Below are 20,190 nucleotides of genomic sequence, written 5' to 3'. Positions count from 1 at the left end.
CTTATGGTGGTTCTTCTAAGCTCAAATAATTCAGATTTAGGGTGGGTCTTTCCGCCTCAAATTAGCCAATCAAGAAAAACCCCTCACAGATGTGTCTAACTGCTTCCATTTTCATTAATTCCGGGTGCAGTCAAGTTGACAACAGATTAGCCATCACAATGCATTAAAGTAAACAAGAAGAGTTTATCTTCTCACCAAATGTGAGTCCTTCTCCTGGGTTCTGAGAGCAGTGAGATGTGAACACAGTGTGGTATCATAGGCAGGTCATAGAAGTGGCTTCACTGGGGTAGTTACTATAGTTATGGTGACCACAGCAGCTCAGCCAGGGTTCTGCTCCCATCCAGATGAGGATCTCGGAAAGGCCAGTTTGTCCCAGGATGACTGTGCATATTGATGGTGGCAGAATGAATGCACAGGGCATCACCTAATGGGTTACAGTTTGTGTTCATGATAAGAATCAATGGGTGAAATCCAAGTGCCCTGAGTAAGGCACCTTGTATAGGATGATGGTTGCCATGGATGTGTGCTCAGAGTCCAGGTACTCCCAGATGATGGGTAAAGATCCTAAGAAAAACATACCCAATCTGTCATCCATCAAACTTGAAGTCTGGCCAGGCAGTGGTGGTGCTTGCCTTTAATCTCAGCACTCGGGAGGCAGAGACAGGCGGATCTCTGAGTTCTAGACCAGCCTGGTCTACAGAGGGAGTTCTAGGATAGCTAGGGCTACACACAGAGAAACAAACCCCGTCTCATAACAACAAACAAATACCAAATACTGCGCCCCCTCCGCAAACTTTCATCAGTTCTTTATTCAATTATCCTGAGTCCCATGGTTCACACAAATCTGGCCTCTCAGTCTGAGCACAGGGCAGGACCTACCTAAGAAGTACCTGTTACTCTGTAGCTGTTTCAAGATGGTTTCTCATCTTTCCTTGTTCCTTAAAGAGGGGATTTCAGAGCAGTGGAGGCCCATAAGTAGTGGGCAAGGACATCCAGGTTGTGGGCCCAGTTGTGATTGGGGAAAACCAATTAGCCCTCTTCTTTTCCGTGCTACTGGGGGTCAAAACACAGGGCCTCAGGCACGCTAGTCAAGTACACTACCACGGAGCTATCCCCACAGTATCCTCCCTTTTTTCTTTCCTCCTCCTTTTTTTGGGGGTGGTGGTGGGGGTAGGGTCTTATGTTTCCCAGCCTGGCCTCAAACTTTCTACATAACAAAGAATTATCCAGAATTTCTGATCCTCCTGCTTCTTCCTCCTTCCTGAGTGCTTGAATGCTGGGATTACAAGTGTGTACCATCATGCACATTAAAAAAAAATTTTATTATTGTGTGTGCGTGTTCGTGTGCGCGCACGTGTGTGTATGTGTGTGTGCACATGTGTGTGTATGTGTGTGTATGCTCGTGTGTGTTGTGTGTGTATATGTGTGTGTGCGCATGTGCATGTGTGCATGTGTGTGCATGCTTGTGTGTGGTGTGTATGTGTGTTGTGTGTGTATATGTGTGCACGTGTGCGCTGTGTGTGTGTGGTGTGTGTGTGTGGGGGGAGGGAAGACATGCAGGTGGAGATCAGAGGACAATTTCTGGGAATCAGTTCTCTCGTTCCACTGTGTTCTGGGGACCAAACTCAGTTTTCAGGGGTACACAGCAAGCCCTTTAGCCCATGTGGCCAGTCCTCAGTTTCAGTTTAATGCAGTACTGGACAAGGGACCCAGAGAAACTGAGCTATGTCTCCAGCTCTTTTATTTCTTCCTGTTTTCTTTTCTTATCATTTCTTTTTCTCCTTCCTTCCTTCCTTCCTTCCTTCCTTCCTTTCTTTCTTTCTTTCTTGTTTTTCAAGACAGGGTTTCTCTGTGTAGCTCTGGCTGTCCTGGAACTCAATTTGTAGACCAGGCTGGCCTCGAACTCACAAAGCTCTTCCTACCTCTGTCTCACAGGTGTTCACCACCACGGCCTGGCCTCTTTCATTTTTGAGAGTCTTATCCATAGCCCTGGCTGGCCTGAAATTGTGACAATCCTCCTACCTTAGGCTCCTAAGTGCTGGGTTCAACAGGTGTACACCACCACACCCAGTCCACCACACCCAGTCTTTTATTGGTCATTTATATCATCTTTGTAAAAAAAATTAAATTTGGTTAAAAATCTTAAAGCTGGTATGGTGGCACACTCATTTAATCCCAACACTTGGGAGGCAGAGGCAGGCTGATCTCTGAATTCCAGGCCAGTCTGGTCTACAGAGTGAGTTCCAGGACAGCCAGGACTACACAGAGAAACTCTGTCTCAAAGACAAACAATCAAAAAAAAAAAAAAAAAAAAAAAAAAAAAAAAAAAAACCAAAACCCCAAGAAAACAAAACCCAATAAATAATTAATAATAACAATAAAAGCCAGGTATGGTGTCATGCTTTTGTAATGACAACACTCAGGAATTTAAGGCAGGAGGATTGACTCAAGTTCATTGCCATCCTGATCTTATGTATTGAATTCCAGGCCAGCCAGGCCAGGCTGTCTCAAACCAAAACAACAAAATCCCCAATGGAAAACAAAAAATCCCAGCAAAACACAAAACCCCCAAACCCCAAAAGCAAGAACAAACAATTCTAGAGATTATAAAACAATAGTTATTTTTCCCTTTGGAATTAAATTTCTATTATAATTATTAATAGTACCATTTATATTTGTTAACAGGACTGTATGGTAATGTCTGAGAAAGATATTCTGTGGGTTCTTGAGAATCCTAACAATTTTTTCTCTAAATTTGGAACCCTACAGGTTCATCTTAGGGGTGAAATGGCAGTGGAGGACTATGTTTGTTAGGTTTTTCAAATTCACACAGCCTGGAGTCATCTGAGAGGAAAATCTGATCCAGGCCTAGATCAGATTGTCCTGTGGACATGGCTGTGGGGGACTGTCTTGATTAATGTAGGAGGGCCCAGCACACTTTGGGTGGCACCATTCCCTGTGCAGGTGGTCCAGGGTTCTATATGAAAGGTAGCTAAACATAAATCAGCGAATGAGCCAGTGGTGTTCCTCCATGGTTCCTGCCTCAACATCCCTCAGTGATGGGCTGATACCTGGAGTGTGACCCTGATGGGGGATGTCCTTTTGTATATGTTTCTTTTACTGGTTGATGAATAAAACACCGTTTGGCCAATAGAGGCAGGGAGATAGGTGGGACTAGGAGACGAGAATTCTGGGAAAGATAGGCAGAGAGACACGGAAAGAGATGCCATGTAGAGACCAGGAGAATAGGACATGCCAGGTATTCTCTGGTAAGATAAGACCATGTAGAAATACATAGATTAATAGAAATGGGTTAATGTTTAAGACAGAGCTAGCCAATAAGAAACCCTAGGCATTGGTCAACAGTTTAATAATTAATATGGTGTCTCTGTGTGGTGGCAGGACCTGGTGGGACAAGAAAAACTCCAGCAACATGAGACAAATAAACTCTTTCCTCCTGTAAGCTACTTTTTTGTTAGTGTTGTTTTTAATTTTACTTACTTATTTCTTGCGTGTTTTGCCTGTATGTATGTTTGTGTAACATTTGTATGCCTGGTGCCCATGGAGGCCAGAAGAAGGTGTTCAATCTCCTAAGACTGCATTCTGGAGCCTTGTGTGGGTGCTCAGAATCGAATCCTGATACTCTGGAAGAGCAACCAGTACTGCTAGCCACTGAGGCCTGGTCAGAAGTTGATCACAATAAAAGGACACTAGGCCAAGGAGCAAAAAGACAGGCAAGATATGGAATATCTCTTTGTTATTTTGGTTTCTGGTATCATTTTGTCTTGTTAGAGACAGGCTCTCATATAGCCCAGGCTGCCTTCAAACTGCTCTGTAGCTCAGACTTGAACTGTGACCACTCTTCTCAGCTTCCACTTCTTAAGCACTGAGACGAAAGGCAAGTGTCACCATACCCAGTTTAATGTGGTAATGGGAACTAACCCAGAACTTCCTTCTCAGCTCTGGACAATTTTCAATTACCTTTTTTTTTTTTTTTTTTTCCTGAGACAGGGTTTCTCTGTGTAGCTTTGGAGCCTTTCCTGGAACTTGCTCTGTAGACGGGGTTGGGGAGAGTGAGGAGGTGGAGGGGGGCTCAGATGCACAGAGATCTGCCTGCCTCTGCCTCCCCAGTGCTGGGATTAAAGGCATGAGCCACCAACGCCAGGATTTATTTATTCATTTATTATTATGTGGATATGTACATACCGGTGTGTGTGTGTGTGTGTGTGTACACACAACTTGTAGGTGTTGGATTGAACTAGTAACAACAGGTTTAGTGTTGTCCTTTAGTATTGTCACTTAAAGGCAAGTGCCTTTACCTGCTGAGCCATCTAATCTACCCTGAACAGTTATTTTGGGGGTCAGATATGGTAGTATGTGTGTCTGCCACTTTAGCTACTCAAGCTAGAGGTTTGAGCAGGCACAAGCATTTAAGACCAGCCCAGATGACATAGTGAGCCTTCCCCCAAACTTCAATGGCTGTGAAAAGTCTAAGACTACCACTTCAAATGCATACCTGCTTTAAAAATTGCCTCAAAGATCAAATGTGTAAGGGAAGATCTGGATTGTAGTGTGTGAAGAAAGCCAACTCCTCTGACCTTTGGCTGCTCTAGCTAGGGCTTGGGGCTCTTTTATTACACTTAATTGTGTGTTTGTCTGTGGGTGCTCAGTAAGAGGACAGCTTCTGGAAGTCAGTTCCATCCCACCATGTGGGCTGCAGGCATCAAGCTCAGCTTTAGGTCTGTGGCAGGTGCCTTCCCTGGGTGAGCCTTCTTGCTAGCCCAAGGGACTTGGGGTTGTGAGTGGACTGGCTAGTGCTGTTCAGGTTCTCTGGCTGTGAATTCATGGCCCACCCCCTCTGCATACTGGAACAGTTCCAGAGCAGAGCTGACACAGGTATTCCTGGGCTGTAACAGAAAATGTGCTCATCATCTGCCATCTTAAGGTCCATATGATGCAGTTTTTGGGTTGGAGAGGAAAGACTTTTCCAAGCCTCAGTAAGTGATTGTAGATTTTCTCTCATCTTGAGTCATCAAAGAGGTGTTTTCTTCTATAGAGTAGCACACTTTCTGGAGAAACTCTGATTTCAGTTTTCTGAGACAGGTTCTCAGGTAGCACAGGCTGGCCTCAAACTGATTATGTAGCTGAGGGTAGCCTTCAGCTTTTGATCCTTCTGTCCTCAATTCCAAGTCCTGAGACTACAGTATGTGTCTCACACCCGTCTAAAAAGCTGTTTCTTTGAAATGAGGTGACAACGGACGGTGGATGGGAAAAAGGGAGAGTGACACAGACAGTGAGCCAGTTTCCCATAGACAGTTTATTGGGAAAGCCAAAGCCAGTGAGAACATGAGAGAAGTCCTATTTTAACCTCTCTTGTTGAAGCTGCTGGCCACTAGCAACGATAGGATCCAATGGCAAGGAGGGCCACACAGAGCTTCTGCAGACTCCTCCCTCTTAGACCACAGTCTCTTAACCTCAAAGTCCAAGTATGAGAGAAGACATAGCTTCCACCCCAGGAGGGTGCTGAGGAAACTCACCCTGCCCTCCCTAAGATCTCAGGGAGAAAGGCCAGTATACTTAGCCCTGATTGGCCAATCTAACCCTCAGTGTGAAGACCTGGGCAAAGGGCATTGCTAATGGGTCTCTTCAGAGCTCAGGGATCTACACTAGGAGCCAACACCTAACATCGGAACATGATTAAAAACACTCAGGACAATTGTCTTGTTGGCAGAAGCTGCACCCCAGATAACGGATGTGCTGCCACACTCTGGCTAGAGATAGAAATCCAAGCAGACTGGGTGTGAATGCGTGAGGAAGTCACTTTGCCCAGTCTGAAAGTGGGGGTGGTCCAGGCTCAGCTCAGACACAAGCCCTGGGCTTCTGTTTCTCACTACCCAGTGTCAGCAGCTCCTCCACATACTCCCCACAAGGGGAGAGGGAGGAGGAGACAGAATATGGTGAGAGTTCACCCTCTACAGAGCTGGTGGTCACATCTACTGAGGTGAGGAAAAGGCCACAGATGGGCAGGGCACCGAAGTGGGAGCACAGGGACATTTCTCAGACTCTGGCATGTCATCCTGGAAGTACTCAGCCTGGCGGTACTGCCAAAGACGCAGGTTCCCATCCCACTGCAGGGCAGAAAGTGACAAGTCGTCAGGGAGATGCCCCCTCCCAGGCCCAAGTTCTAGACATGCTGTCCACCCACCCCAACCCTTGTAGCCTCACCGAACTGCTGACAATCTTTTCTTCAAAGGGGTGCCAACTGACGTCACGCACACAGGCCTTGTGGTTGGTCAGCTTCTTCACAATGTGGCCACTTAGAAGGTCATATACTGTCCAGGAAAAGCCAGACAGGACTGCTGTAGGAACTTCACACCACCCCTCAGTCCCCGGAGTGGCACCACTGACTCGATTCTCAGGCAGCATCCCACTTTCCCAAGGGAGCAAAGCCCACCTCAAAGGACGGTGCCATGTCTGATTCCTTCTCTTGTTCCTGTCCCTGCCTTGGGTTTGAGGGTATGGGGTGGAATGTGGGCATTCCTGACCCTCAGCTAGAATTCCGAGGACTACATGAAGAAAATGCATGGTGGTAATCTCAACATTTGGGAAGTAAAAGAAGGATAATCAGGAGCTCAAGGCTAGCCTTATATGGTATATGGTATATGGTTCCAAGGCCAGGCCCGGGCTACAATGTCCCAGTCTCAAACAAAATAAAAACTGGAACTGCACTGGCTTCAAAAGGCTTTTAGCAATGCTAGGCATGGTGGTGCATGTCTCAGTGCTCAGGAGGCAGAGGCAGGTGGATCTCTGTGAAATCGAGGCCAGCCTGGTCTACACAGTGAGTTCCAAGACAGTCAGGGTGGTTACACAGAGAAACCCTGTCTCACAAAAATAAAATAAAAACTTTTAGCACGGTTTGGAAGGTACCATCAGGGAATCCTAGGCTGAGCAGATGTGTGCGCTTGTTCCCTGTTGGACAAGTACATCTCTGCATTTTAAACTTTAGCTTGCCAGGTAGAGTTGTTTACATGTTTGTGAGTAAGTACACACATCTGTGAGTGCATGTACATGTAGAGGCCAGGGGTCAACGTTGGCTATTTTCCTCAATCACTCTCTACTTAATATTTTTGAGAAGAGTCTTTCACTGAACTGGGAGCTTGTTGATTTGGCTAATGAAAGAAAATGGCCCCCCAAAGGGAGTGGCACTATTAGGAGGTGTGGCCTTGTTGGAGGAAGTGTGTTACTATGGGGACGGGCTTTAAGGTCTGTTTTGCTCAAGCTTCCCTCAGTGTGACTCAGCTGACTTCCTGTTGCTTGCAATATGTAGCACTCTCAGCTCCAGTACCATGTCTGCCTGTATACTGCCATGCTCGCCATCATGATAATGGACTGAACCCCTGAAACTGTGAGCCACACAAATGAAATTAAAAAAAAAAAAAAAAAAAAAAAAAGAGTCATGGTGTCTCTTCACTAAGACAGCTAGAGAGGCTGGGCTGCAAGTTTCAGGATCCTCCTGTTTCTGCCCCAACCCCAGGCACGTGGGATATGGTTGCACCATTCCTCCTGCTTCAGTTGTACACAACTTTTTTTTTTTTTTTTTTCCCTGAGAGGCAGGGTCTTGCTTAATACTCCAAGCTGGCCCAGAATTCACTATGTAGTTCAGGCTGGCCTTCAACACATGGCAACCCTTCACCTCCTAAGTGCTGGAATCATGGGACTCATCACACCCAGCAACTCAATGCTGGCTTTTTGTCATTTGTTTGACTCTGTTGCCTTCCCACCTTCCCTCTGTGATCCTTTTCCTTCACTGGCTGAAAAAGACCCAGAATTATATTTTTGGTAATCTACCTAAAGACTAGAATTCTATGTTCCCTTTCTTAATTAAAAATGTTCATGAGTGCTTCCTAGCTCCTTGTTTAAGCCTTTCCTGCTCCAACCTAAATATTTTCACTTGTAGTTGTTACTGAGATTTTTAAGGTGCTCACTGTAGTTATAGATGGAATGCCAGAGAAACATGCCTGCCCCTCTCAAGGCCTGTTCTCAACAAAATCCTTACCAACTACTTTGCCAGTAGAGCAGCCACTGTAGATGAACTGCTGGCCGGTGCTGTGGGCTGGGGAGAATCGGCAGCGGATGAGAGTGTGCAGCACTCCATGGCCTCGGTAGGTCATCAAGGAGCTGTCTCCTGGGAGCTTCAGCTTCTTCCAGGCTGGGTAAGGATATATGGTTTTGGAGGTGGGTCTTAGATGAGGGAGTGCTACTGAATTGTCCTGCACCAACGCCTCTTAACAAAGATCAACACTCAAGGGCAACTGGCTATCCAATCCTAAACTGCTGACTTTCCCTATGTGACAAAAGTCACCAATATGGCCCTGCTGATTTGACAATGTCAACGATACTAAAATATTTTTGTGTTGGTTGGTTCTATGTTCCCTCAAACCTGGAAACCCCTCCCCCAAATACAAGATCTAAAAGAAAAGATCGATGGGCACAGCTCCAGGATTCCCAGGCAACAGACAAACCCACCAAGCCCCTTCCCAGCCATACCAGTGGCTAAGCATTCTAGCTACCACCCAACTCTCAATCCCCAGACCTTAGCTTCACTCTCACCTTTCTTGGGTACCTGTTGCCACCGATAGTCCCAGTTTTGCTGTGTGGCAGCCTGGCGTGATGCTTCCATGCCTTCTCGGCTGGAAAAGCGTCTGATATCCCAAAGTTTAATGGTCTGGTCTTTGGAGTTGGAGATGAGATACCGGGCATCACCCTATGAATCCAAAGAGGGACAGATGCATCAGACCTTGCCAAGTTTAGTGTCTGCCAGCATAGTTCCTCTGCTCTGGCTGAGGCTGGACCTCTAAGTTGCTCAATCCAGACGAACTTGTTTTTGATGTTCTCCTTCAGGTCTCATTGTCCCCAGGCTTTTTTTGCCCAGACTACCAGCTAGGTCCCCCATTCTAGGTTGGACTAAACTGTTTTCTACTTTCTTTTTTGATTTACTTGTTTTATATGTACAGGTGTTATGCATGCATGCATGTCTGTGTGCTATGTGCATGCCTGGTGTGTGTGGTGGCCAGAGAGGATGTTAGCTCCCCTGGATCCGGAGTTACAGATGATTGTGAGCTGTGGTGTGGGTGCTGGAAACTGAACCTGGGTCTTTTGGAAGAATAGCCAGTTCCCTTATCCGCTGAACCATCTCTCTAGGCCCGATCTTGTACTTTCTTATAAAGCTCTGCTGTGGTCCTTGCAGGCTGAAGAGTACAGAAGAAACCCATGTTTCTTGGCTTAAGCACATATCCTAAACTCCAGTTCCTGCACACCCTAAGAAGGAACTTTTGAGTTTCCATACCATTCTACTGCCATACCCTCCAGAACCTTAAGAGCCAGGCTCTGAAGTCTTGTTCCCTTGCTCACCTTGCTGTCAATAAAGGTGATGCCATCCTGGTGTCCAGCCAGTGCACCCACAGGCTTGGGGTCATCCTCTCTCATGGTGCGTCGGTCCCACACTTTGCAGATGGCATCGTCTCCCCCAGAGAACAGGATTTGGGAGCTTATGTCAGCAAACGCCACTGCATTCACGTCATCCTCGTGAGACTCAATCTAGAGGAGCAGGAAGCTAAGGGTCTTAGGATGTCTTTCCAGTCTTAAAATAGGTCAAAGACCAGGAGGAGGAGGGTCTTGTCTCACAAACAATACCTGAAGAGTACGCCGGTTTTGTTCTCGGTCAAAGACATACAGGCAGCCATCATTGGCTCTGTAAGAAATGAGACAAGAGGGTCCTAGAGCCCAGACTATTGTTCTGAGAGTCCTGCTGAGGAACTCAGCCAAGGAGTTAGTGTTTGTGTTCTTCCACATTTGGGGGAAGCAGCAGTTTAGTCAGTTTTCAAGGAGGCTCAAGACCTGACACCTCACACAGGGAAATGGTGAGCAAGAGTGAATCAACTCATAATCCTTGACCTTGGAGGAGGTAAGCTGGCCTTCCATAGTTGCTAGTGTAGTTTCTGTAACAGCAGAACCCACCTCTGGCAGAACTCTCACCTCATTAATCAAGGCAGACATTTCCCACAATGCTTACTCACCCTCCTAGTACTTCTCGCCCATCTGAGGAGACAGCGATGGAGAAGACAGCAAAGCGACGCTCTTCTGGCCTAGAGAAAGCAAAGGAGGAACTACGCTAAGTGGATGTCCTTTCACTTTTTGTCAATCTACAAAGAATCTGACAAGGATTATAAAGAGGTGGACACAGAGGGCCTGACGACTCATGCTAGCATGTGGCTCTCCTGTGAGAACCCAGAAGCAATCCTGTAACTAGGGCTCACAGGGTGGGCAATGGTCTCAGGAAGCCACATAGAGACACTGGCCACCAGTGTACTTTTACATCTAGGTGGGTGCTCCTGGAAAGCCTTCCTTGAGAAGCTTCTAATAAGTCTGACAAGAAAAAAGCCAATACCTTAGATCCAGGGCAGTGTGTGTGTCTCCTTCCCCATAGATATTGCAGATATGAACTAAGAGAAGAGAAACAAGAATTCTTTAGGGTTGGAGTAGGGTTCTTTTAGAATGGGAGTAAAACTAAGGGGAAAAACAAACGGCAAATCAGAGCACTCTGGGAGTGATTTTCCAACTGGAGGTCTCAGGTCCCAAGCTGGAGACACTGCAGAAGTCTGGTGCATACTCACTGTAATCAGACCAGCTGGAGTACAGGAAGTGGTTTCCATCAGGAGTGAAGGCCACATCCAAGACACTCCAGCCTACATCCCGGGCCTTGATGCTTTTGAATTTATGGAAGCGGCCATACCGACAGTCGTACAGTCGGATTGTCTGATCTGTAGAGTTGATTTCAGGCAGAATTATGGACTATTCTCCTTGTAGCCTTTTGCATCAGATCTCTTTTGCTTGGTTTATCTGTGGTGTCCCTTTATCAAGGGAACCATGCTCTGGGTTCAGCATCTCTAAGCCAGGCTTTGAGTTCCCTGGGTCAGAGGCTTCCTAGTCCAGCTGAGAGTATTCTTTGCTCTAGGTTAAGGCAGTTACTAAGAGTGGGCCTTGCCGGGCGTTGGTGGTGCATGCCTTTAATCCCAGCACTCGGGAGGCAGAGGCAGGCGGATCTCTGTGAGTTCGAGGCCAGCCTGGTCTCCAGAGAGAGTGCCAGGATAGGCTCCAAAGCTACATAGAGAAACCCTGTCTCGAAAAACCAAAAACCAACCAACCAACCAACCAAACAAACAAACAAAACAAGAGTGGGGTCTAGTACCTTGGCAAGCAGACATGAAGATTTGACCATCTTTGCTGTAGATGCCGCAGAAAGCCTTCTGAGAGTAGGTATCAGTGAAGCTTAGGTCATTGGGCAAGAAGCTAGAGAAGCAGAAGGAAAGAGGGTAAGTAAGGGGAGCGCTGAGTGAGAAGAACCCCAATTAGCAGAATGGGATGGTAGCACATTCCCTTTTATCCATTCTGTCATCGTTTACACATTTCTATTTTGTTTATTCTCAAAGCTTCAAACCCCCTTTAACCTAGCCTATTTTGAGAATCCTTTAACTTCTACCCTTCAAAGTGTAGGAGATAAGGTCTAGCTGGCCCTTAGAGTCTCTCCAGCAAACCCCATACTCACTGAGACATCACTCGAGACTGTTCTCCAAGGGAGAAGCTTCCCCGGTGGCAGAGGCCCCGTTCTCTCTAAATGGAAGGGATTGGGGAATATTGCTAGCAGAATTGGAGGGCCACTGCAGTCACACCAAGCCCCTCCTCCTCCAAGGATATTTCCCTTGCTACAGAAACAATGTTTCCCCAGCACTAGGGTACAGGCGGCTAACACATGCCAGCCCCCAGAACTTGAGGTCTTCTTGGGAAGTTTACTTCCGTTTGTCTGGGGCTGGCAGAGCTTCTGGCCTGAACAGGTCTACTGCCAGGCTGACTAGAGGTGGAAAAGCCTACCTGGTGTAACATTCGAGGAAAGCTGTGCTCCTGGGCAGTCTTCCTAAGTCCTAGCCGCCCTGTGGCCAATTCCACCTGTGTCTTGATCTCATTGTATTCCAGCTCCCCAGTGTCAGGGGCTGCATCCACTGTTAGTAGCAAGGAGAAGTTTCATTACTGATCTTCCAGGACAGAAGACATTTAGCAAAATTGTACCTATTCAATATGGTTGTCTACAAGGATCCCCTTGTCCCCTGAATTATCATCTTTCAATTTAACCTATTAGGCTTTAGAAGACTGATTACTCCCCCCCTCCCCCCCAGGGTTTCTCTGTGTAGCCTTGGCTGTCCTGAAATTCTCTTTGTAGACCAGGCTGGTCTTGATCCCAGAGATCCACCTGCCTCTGCCTCCTAAGTGCTGGCATTACAGGCATGCGCCACCATTGCCCAGCGAGGATTGATTACTTTTAAAAGTAAAAGTGATCTAGTGGACATCTTCCAACATTAAAATTAGATTGTCAGTTATACATGCCCTTAACCCCAGGACTTAGGATGCAGAGGCAGGCAGAGTTAGGCATAGCTCTGATTTTGAGGGCAGCTTGGTCTACACTGAGAGTTCTAGAAAAGCCAGGAATACAAAAAGACCCTATCTCAAAAACAAAACACAAAAACCAAAAAAGGATTAGGTTGCCTGTCTTCTTACCAGGTGGGTTGTATCTATCTCCAAGGCGACCATCCCAGGCACTGTCATGCTCTTCCTCTGAGTCAGAGAAGGCCTGGATGAGTTGTAGATTTGCTGCACCTCCTCCTTGCACCAACCTCACTTGGCCTCTGTGGAGAGATCCCGGTTATAAAGAGGGGTGGGAATCCCATGCCCCATCTAGCCAATGGCTATCTCTAGCTCTTAGTACATTTGGTCCTCATTTTGAAGTTTAAGGCTGACTAGAGGTTGGCTGTTTTGTTTTTTTTTTTTTCAAGACAGGGTTTCTTTGTGTAGCTTTGGAGCCTATCCTGGCACTCGCACTGTAGACCGGGCTGGCCTTGAACTCACAAAGATCAGCCTGACTCTGCCTCCCAAGTGCTGGGATTAAAGGCGTGTGCCACCAAGGCCCGGCTTTGGCTGTTATTTTAAGTCTCCTATAAAAAATAGTAGGGCATGGCCGGGAGTTGGTGGTGAACACCTTTAATCCCAACACTAGGGAGGCAGAGGCTGGTGGATCTCTGTGAGTTCGAGGTCAGCCTGGTCTACATAGAGCGAGTTCCAGGACAGCTGAGGCTACACAGAGAAACCCTGTTTCGAAAAACAAACAAATAAAAAAACCAAACCAAACCAAACCAAACCCAAAAAACAATTAAACAAAAAGACAAAGCAGGAAACTAATTTGTACAGAATTCCTGTTTTTGTTTTTGTTTTCCGAGACAGGGTTTCTCTGTATTGGTTTGGAGGTTGTCCTGGAACTCTATCTGTAGACTAGGCTGGCTTTGAGCTCACAGAGATCTGCCTGCCTCTGCCTCCCTAGTGTTGGGATTATTAAGGGTGTGAGCCACCAATGCCCAGAATTCTAACAGTTGTACAGAATTCTAACAGTTTATAAAGACTGACCCACTAAATTAATTTCTTACAGAGCAAAATATTATTGTCCATCAGGTGAGTCTTGAACCCAGGACCTCAGTGCACGCTAGGTGAGTTTCTACCACTGAACTATATTCCTAGTTCAAGAGCTAAAACTTAGCATTCCCACCCGTCCTTCTTAGTCTCTTTTCCTGCTGTGAAAGAATATCCCGATGAAAGCAACTTAAAGAGACAAAAGGTTTGTGTTGGCTCACAGTTCAGGGTAGAGTCCATCACAGCAGGGAAGTCAAGGCCCTGAAGCAGCTGGCTACATAGCATTCACAGTCAGGAAGTGGAGATGGATGAGTGATCAAGTTTAGCTAGCTTGCTCCTTTTCATATAGTTCATGACCCACACCCTAGGAGCAGTGCTACCCACGCTCAGCTTGGATCTCTCTCTGCTTCAATGAACCTAATCACTGTAATCCCTCCCAGGCCTGCCCAGAGGCTAAGTAATCCATCAGAGGTGTGCTGTCTCCTGGGTGATTCCAGACCTGGTCTAACCCTCACAGATATTGCTATAGGAAACTGCACAGAGCACAATAACCTGCAGGGATACGAGGCTCATCTTTTCCCAAGGAACCACAGGCAAGCAAACAAAGCCAGGTTAACACTTTTTATCAGTTCCTGGGGGTCACCCCCTTCACAGCACTCTTTTCTTAAGAGCAGGGATAGTGAGGTCGATTTAAACTTGTTTTTCAAGTAAATCCACATGGCTTCATCTCATATGGCAAGGTTTTTAACCCCCCCTTCCCAACTCTTTGCTTCTCACACCTCTTCTTTGCTCCACACCCTCTACCTGTTTTCTCCTTTTATTTTCTCAGAAAACAGACTAAATCTGTGTTGTTATAGCCAAAGAGGCTCCCCTGAGGAGCCCCTCAACCACAAGATCTGGGTGTGTTAGTGACCTGCCCTACTAGGTAGGAACCATTCTGGGTATGGAGCTGAGTAGTATGGGTATCCAGCAGGGAACGGTCGTTCTGTTCAAACACGACCGTTGTCCTGGGCTAACACCATTCACTACCCTCTGCCTGGAGTTGAGATCAAGAGACTGTGGTGACACTTAGCAGTGTCAGCACAGGGTAAGTTACCTGCGGAGGAGATAGGCCAGTACCTGGGCCAGATCCACATCTTCATCCTCCTCTTCTTCTTCCTCACTCCGACGCAGGCCAGCCGCTCTTCGGGACAAGCCCTCAGAGGGCTCTAAGGACCCGGATCCTGCGCTGCTACTGTTCCGCGATCCCATCTTCTGGTTACAGCATCCTTATGTACCGTACAGGGGCTCCTCCTGTCACCAACTTGGGTTTGGGGAAAGTAATTTCTGCTCTAGAAATACCAGGGTTTCCAGAAACGGGGCAGTAGCTATCTTTAGAGGGGGTGATCCCTTCTGGAGACGGATTTCCTTCTCTTTAGCTATGACAGCTCCAGAGGTTTCGGGAACATAAACCTTCCTCAATCCTGTGAAGCAAAGAAATCCATATTAACAAGCTAGGGTGCAACCTTAGCCTATTAATGAGAGTCCGTAAACAGAGGAATTTCCCATTTTCCTACCCAAACTTACCTATCAAAGTCCCCGGCCGGGGGGTGGCCGAATCCCAGATAACCTCTCCGGCCGACCAATCAAAACCCCTTGCGGAAGAACGCGCCTCGCTAGCTTATGTTAGACAACCAACCAGAAGCATTAGAACTCAGACCTCGACTCCCCTCGGCTGACCAATCAGAGCAATTTCTCGCGAGCGCCGGCAGCAGCGACAGCCAATGAAGCTAGAAGCCAGCCTAACACCCTCCAGGTCAGCTTCCCGCCCACGTGGTGCGCCGGGGGTGTGCACAGCACGGGGAGGGAGGGCGGAGGAGCACCTCCCCCGGCGGCCGGCGGTTGCCGCCCCACGCGGGACCACCCACCGACTAACGCTGCGGCTCCGCCGGTCGCGAGCCTCACCCGCCGGGGACCTGGCTGCCAGGCCTGCGGGAGCTTTCGTCACTCGACGCTCCCCGCGGTCCCGCCCCTCGGCCCGCTGTTTGGACCACTGAGTCGGTTGATTGATAGGTGGGCTGGAGAAAGTGCGTGACCCAAGAGGGGGGCGTTCGTTCGCGGAGGACGGGAATTGGCTGCGGCGCGCACTAGGGAGAGCCAAACTAGACGCAATGGCTGCGGGGCGGTCCCTTAAGGTCGCCTGGCCTCGAGTCTTGTTTTGTTTTTTGTTTTTAGTTGCATGCCCAGCCGCTCCTTTTCACTCAGCTCCCAGCAACCCCAGCTCAACCGGTTTTCCGCGGCTAAAGCGCCAGAGGCCTGCCCGCAAGCAGGCTTCTTCTCCGGCGGGACCCGGGCCGCCTTACCGTGCTGTGTATTCACTTACCCGTGTCGGTCTTGTTAGACGACCCCTAGCTTCCTTTCCCTGTCTTTGCAGACGCTCCCTAAGTCCCGCAGCCTGCCGGGCAGCCTTCCGGTTGCGTTAGTGCGCACGCGCGCCCTCCGGGCTCTGCAGACCTTCCCTAGGCGCTGCTGGCGCGCCGCCTCCCGCGGGTTTATGAGTAACAAGGTCGCGTCCAAGGCCGAGCCCTGCCGCGTCTGGACGGTTCCCCAGGCCGAGGGCCTTGGCCCAGAGCCAGGCGGCTGCGAGGCCACCTCGGCTCCCTGGACGAGCCTGCGGCAGGGCCCGTGGGGTGCTCCCCGGGTCTCTAGGCCGGGCCCACACCGTGGGTGGTTGAACTGCCCAGGGTGCCTAGCGCCTCTGCGCTTCCTTTCCCATTCTGCGGCCACTCTGCCTTAGAATCCTTAACTTTAAGCAAGCGTCCAGCATTTTGCTTTTTTCACTGGTTTCTGTAAGTTGATGTGGACAGTATTTCTAACACATCGAGCTTTGGGGAATCCGAGGTATCTGAGTTATCCAGCCTGGAAAGTCTTAATTTTAAAAAGTATTTCCTCTTATCACTCCTTAAATTCTTCCAAGTTACATAAATATTTAACTGATTACTAGAGATTTCACCGGCGTAGTTTTCCCCACTCCAAACCTCTCCCACTCTGATCTGCTCACGTATTCTCTCTCCCCCCCCCTTTTTTTTTTTTTTTAATTTTCGAGACAGGGTTTCTCTGTAGCTTTGGAGCCTGTCTTGGCACTCACTCCGGAGACCAGGCTGGCCTCGAACTCACAAAGATCCTGCCTGCCTCTGCGAGTGCTGGGATTAAAGGCGTGCGCCACCAACGCCACTGGCTTCAGGTATCCTCTTAACAGTGTTTCTACACTTGATCTTAACCAAGAGGTGAAGAAACGATTTAACAGTATTTCGATTTTAGGAACTGACCTGGGATTTTTACCATTTCTTTCTTTTTCTTTTTCTTTTTCTTTTTTTTTTTTTGTTACTTTAAATACAGACTTCCCAACCTGGTTGCCTTTTTACTACCTTTGTTTAAATTTTTTTTTTTTTTCTGCCAACCAAATGTGCCTGTAAGTGCCTTTCTACTTGTGCACCTTTCTAGAATGTCTTATCTGAAAGATGCTTTATGTTTACCAGTTCTAGCCGGTAAAGAGCCCCGAACTTTAACCTAGTGGTACTGTCACTAATCAATCGAAAACCTTCGTAAAGTCTGCTTAACAGTTACTGATAATAGTGGAACACTGAAAATAAAAGAAACCCAGTATGCAATAACAGATTGGTTAAATAAATTGTGGTCAGCATTGTACAGATAGGAAAATACCAGGTAGCCACTGAAATAAATTTTATAATGGGTTGGGAATATGTCTCTGTGGGAGAGTGCTTGCCTGACATTGGATCTACACTGGGTTCAATCTCCAGCACACAACATAAAACAAAACCAGCGCTGCTACAGTTCTTCATAAAGTATAAAAATAACCAAGTTTGGCCCATGAGATGTTCTGGAGTTTGCCCTGTCTGGAGTTCAGGCCCTGGGACTCACATGAAGGAGAGAAAATGGACTCCCACAAGTTGTCCTCTGAATTCCACATAAATACTTCCCTACTCACCTGTACCTACCCAATTAAATACGTGTTAAAAAAAAAAAAACAAGCTCATTATGTGATTAAATAACAAAATGGACAGGATCTTGTACAAGATAACAAAAGTATAATATGAACAAAATATTGTGATCAATACAATTATAATACCTAAGGTCCAGAAAAGAGGTCTGTAAAATTTATTTCCTTACTACCTTTCTGTGTGCATGTGTGGTGTGTTTGTGTGTGTGTTCAGGTGTTTTCCAGTGGATGTACACATGTGTACCAGTTGGTGCATAGGCCTGAAATGGATGTTTGATATCTTCCTTAATAAAATGTACAACTTATTTTAGGGTATCTTTTTATTTATTCTTTTTGACAATTTCATACATGTATACAGTGTATCTTGATGACACTTGCTTCAGCTGCTCCCCCTCCTACTTTCAATTCTTAATTTTTTTTTCCAACTTATTTTTTGAGATAGAACCTCTCACTGAACCTGGAGCCAGCTGACTGGCCATGCCGGCTAGCCAGCAAGCCACAGGGACTCTTCTGTCGTGAGCCCTCGGGTTTCAGACATATGACATGAGCATTGCTGGATTTTTTTTTTTTTTTTTTTTTTTTTTTTTTTTTTAGATGGGTGCTGGGGATCTGAATTCGGGTGCCCCTGTTTATATTTTATTGACTGAGTTGTCCTATGACTACGTCTAAACAAAATTAAGCGTTAAGAAGAAGAGAAAGATCATCAATATATAATTATATATATGGCGGGGGTGGTAGCATCCCCACAAAAAGGTCATTTTGACATGTTCTTGGCCTTTCAAAGCTTTATGAGTTTAAGTACCTTGAATTTGAGCAGCTTCTGCTTTCCCAGCTACACGAAGTCACTTTAGCCACAGAGAGAGGTTCTCTTTTCAGTTAAGTCCGATAATTACTAAGTAAATACCAGTTGATTAACTTCCTGTTCCACCAGGTTTGGTCCCCTTTTGTTTTTTGTCCTTGAGTAGCTCCACTAGAGGGCGACCTGGTCTGTGGAGAAAAGGACCGCAAGTTTTCATTTTGGGGATGGTCACACAGCTTCTCTCTGGTTTCATTCAAAGAGCCTGTGACAGTAAGAGCTCCCAGGGATGGGTATCTCGCGGTACTTGAGATGAGTCCAGTCTTCTAAAGTGACTGGTGTCCACAGAGTGTAGTGATTATATACTGTAGGAAGTATTTTCTGTGTGAGATGGAAGGGAAGAAATGGGCTAATTTATTAGACAGTAATTGGATATGATGAGGTATCTAACACTCTCATGTCTTAAGGTTTTTTTTTTTTTTTTTTTTTTTTTTTTTTTTTTTTTTTTTTTTTTTTTTTTTGAGACACTGTCTCATGTAGCCTTGGCTGATCTGGGAACTCACCATGTAGCTGAGGATAATCCTGAACTTGATCTCCCTGCCTCTCTCGTGTGAGCCTGGAAACTAGAAGTGTGTGCCGCCATACCCAGTTTTATATAGAACTTGGATTAAACCTAGGGCTTCATTCGTGCTAGGGAAGCATTCTACCAATTGGGTTACATCCAGTCATCGTAGGTCCTTAAGAACTAGGTTTTTGGGCTAAGGGCTGGATAGATGGCCCAGCTTTTATCCCAGCACCCACATGGATGGCAGCTCACAACTCCTGATGCAGATGTATACAGCCATACACGCAGGCTGTCCAGCCGTACGTGTAGAGTAAGAAGAAATGAGGGGGAGGAGAAGGGGAGGGAGAGGGAGAGAGAGGGGGAGGGGGGAGGAGAGAGAGAGTTGTTTTACAGAAGTAAAACCTGTAACTGAACTACATCTCTAGTTCTGTTTTTTGTTTGTTTGTTTGTTTTTCAAGACAGGGTTTCTCTGTGGCTTTGGAGGCTGTCTTGGAACTAGCTCTTGTAGACCAGGCTGGTCTCCAACTCACAGAGATCTGCCTGCCTCTGCCTCCCGAGTGCTGGGATTAAAGGCATGTGCCTCCAATTCCCGGCTCTAGTTCTGTTTTTACTTTTGAGACAAGGTCTCATTGAGGATGGCTCAGAGTGGCCCTGAACTTGCAGCCTGCCCCCTGCCACAGCTCATCCTTCCAGTGGTGTGCACCACCTGATCAGCCATAACCCTGATTTGGAACAGTAATATAAGATTATGAAGGGTTGTGGTAGTTTGAATGATAAATATCCCTGTAGTATCTGTTGTTTGAATACTTGGTCCCCGTTGATCTGTTTAGAAGGTGTTGCCTGGAGGAGGAGGTGAGTCACTAGGGGCTGGCTCTTAGATTTCAAAAATTTGAGGTTTCAAAGTCAATGCTGTCCCCACCTCCCAAACTCTGCTTCCTGCTTTCTGTTTAAAATGTGAGCTCTCAGCATCCCACTACAGCTACCATGCCTCCATCATGGACTTTTTTTTTTTCAATTATTTTTTTTTTCCAAGATGGTCTTACTATATAGACCTGGCTGACCTGGAACTCCCTCTGTAGACCATGCTGGCCTTGAATTTAGAGATCCGCCTACCTCTTTCTCCCGAGTCCTGGGATTTGAGGCATGTGCCCCTGCTGCCATCTCCACAGCCACCACCATCAGGCTAAAAATTTATGCATTTAATTTTATGCCTGAGTATTTTGCCTGCATGTATGTATATACACCATGTACATGCTTCATGTCCACTGAGATCACATGAAGAATAGGATCTCTGGGAAATGGAGTTATGGATGATTA

General features: G+C 46.9%; 1 protein-coding gene across 2 annotated transcripts; it reads right to left on the bottom strand.

Moving 5' to 3' along the window:
• Positions 1-5,298: 5,298 nt before the first annotated feature.
• On the bottom strand, positions 5,299-15,386 carry Dcaf11 (DDB1 and CUL4 associated factor 11). 2 transcript variants are annotated; one of them, XM_027390573.2, is made up of 15 exons: positions 15,079-15,386; positions 14,609-14,975; positions 12,610-12,737; positions 11,929-12,056; positions 11,606-11,670; positions 11,249-11,349; positions 10,674-10,820; positions 10,448-10,502; positions 10,077-10,145; positions 9,694-9,751; positions 9,412-9,597; positions 8,611-8,764; positions 8,057-8,209; positions 6,226-6,332; positions 5,299-6,128 (listed from the first exon to the last, which is right to left on the bottom strand). In XM_027390573.2, the coding sequence occupies exons 2-15, from the start codon at positions 14,761-14,763 to the stop codon at positions 5,994-5,996; spliced, it is 1,641 nt and encodes a 546-aa protein (XP_027246374.1). In that variant the 5' UTR covers positions 14,764-14,975; positions 15,079-15,386; the 3' UTR covers positions 5,299-5,993. The 2 variants fall into 2 exon arrangements, with proteins under 2 accessions (XP_027246374.1, XP_027246375.1); XM_027390574.2 differs by having other exon boundaries at positions 14,632-14,975.
• Positions 15,387-20,190: the final 4,804 nt, after the last annotated feature.

Source organism: Cricetulus griseus (genome assembly GCF_003668045.3).
Source record: "Cricetulus griseus strain 17A/GY chromosome 1 unlocalized genomic scaffold, alternate assembly CriGri-PICRH-1.0 chr1_1, whole genome shotgun sequence".
Classification (NCBI taxonomy): domain Eukaryota; kingdom Metazoa; phylum Chordata; class Mammalia; order Rodentia; family Cricetidae; genus Cricetulus; species Cricetulus griseus.
This window is presented reverse-complemented; position numbering and strand designations above follow the sequence as displayed.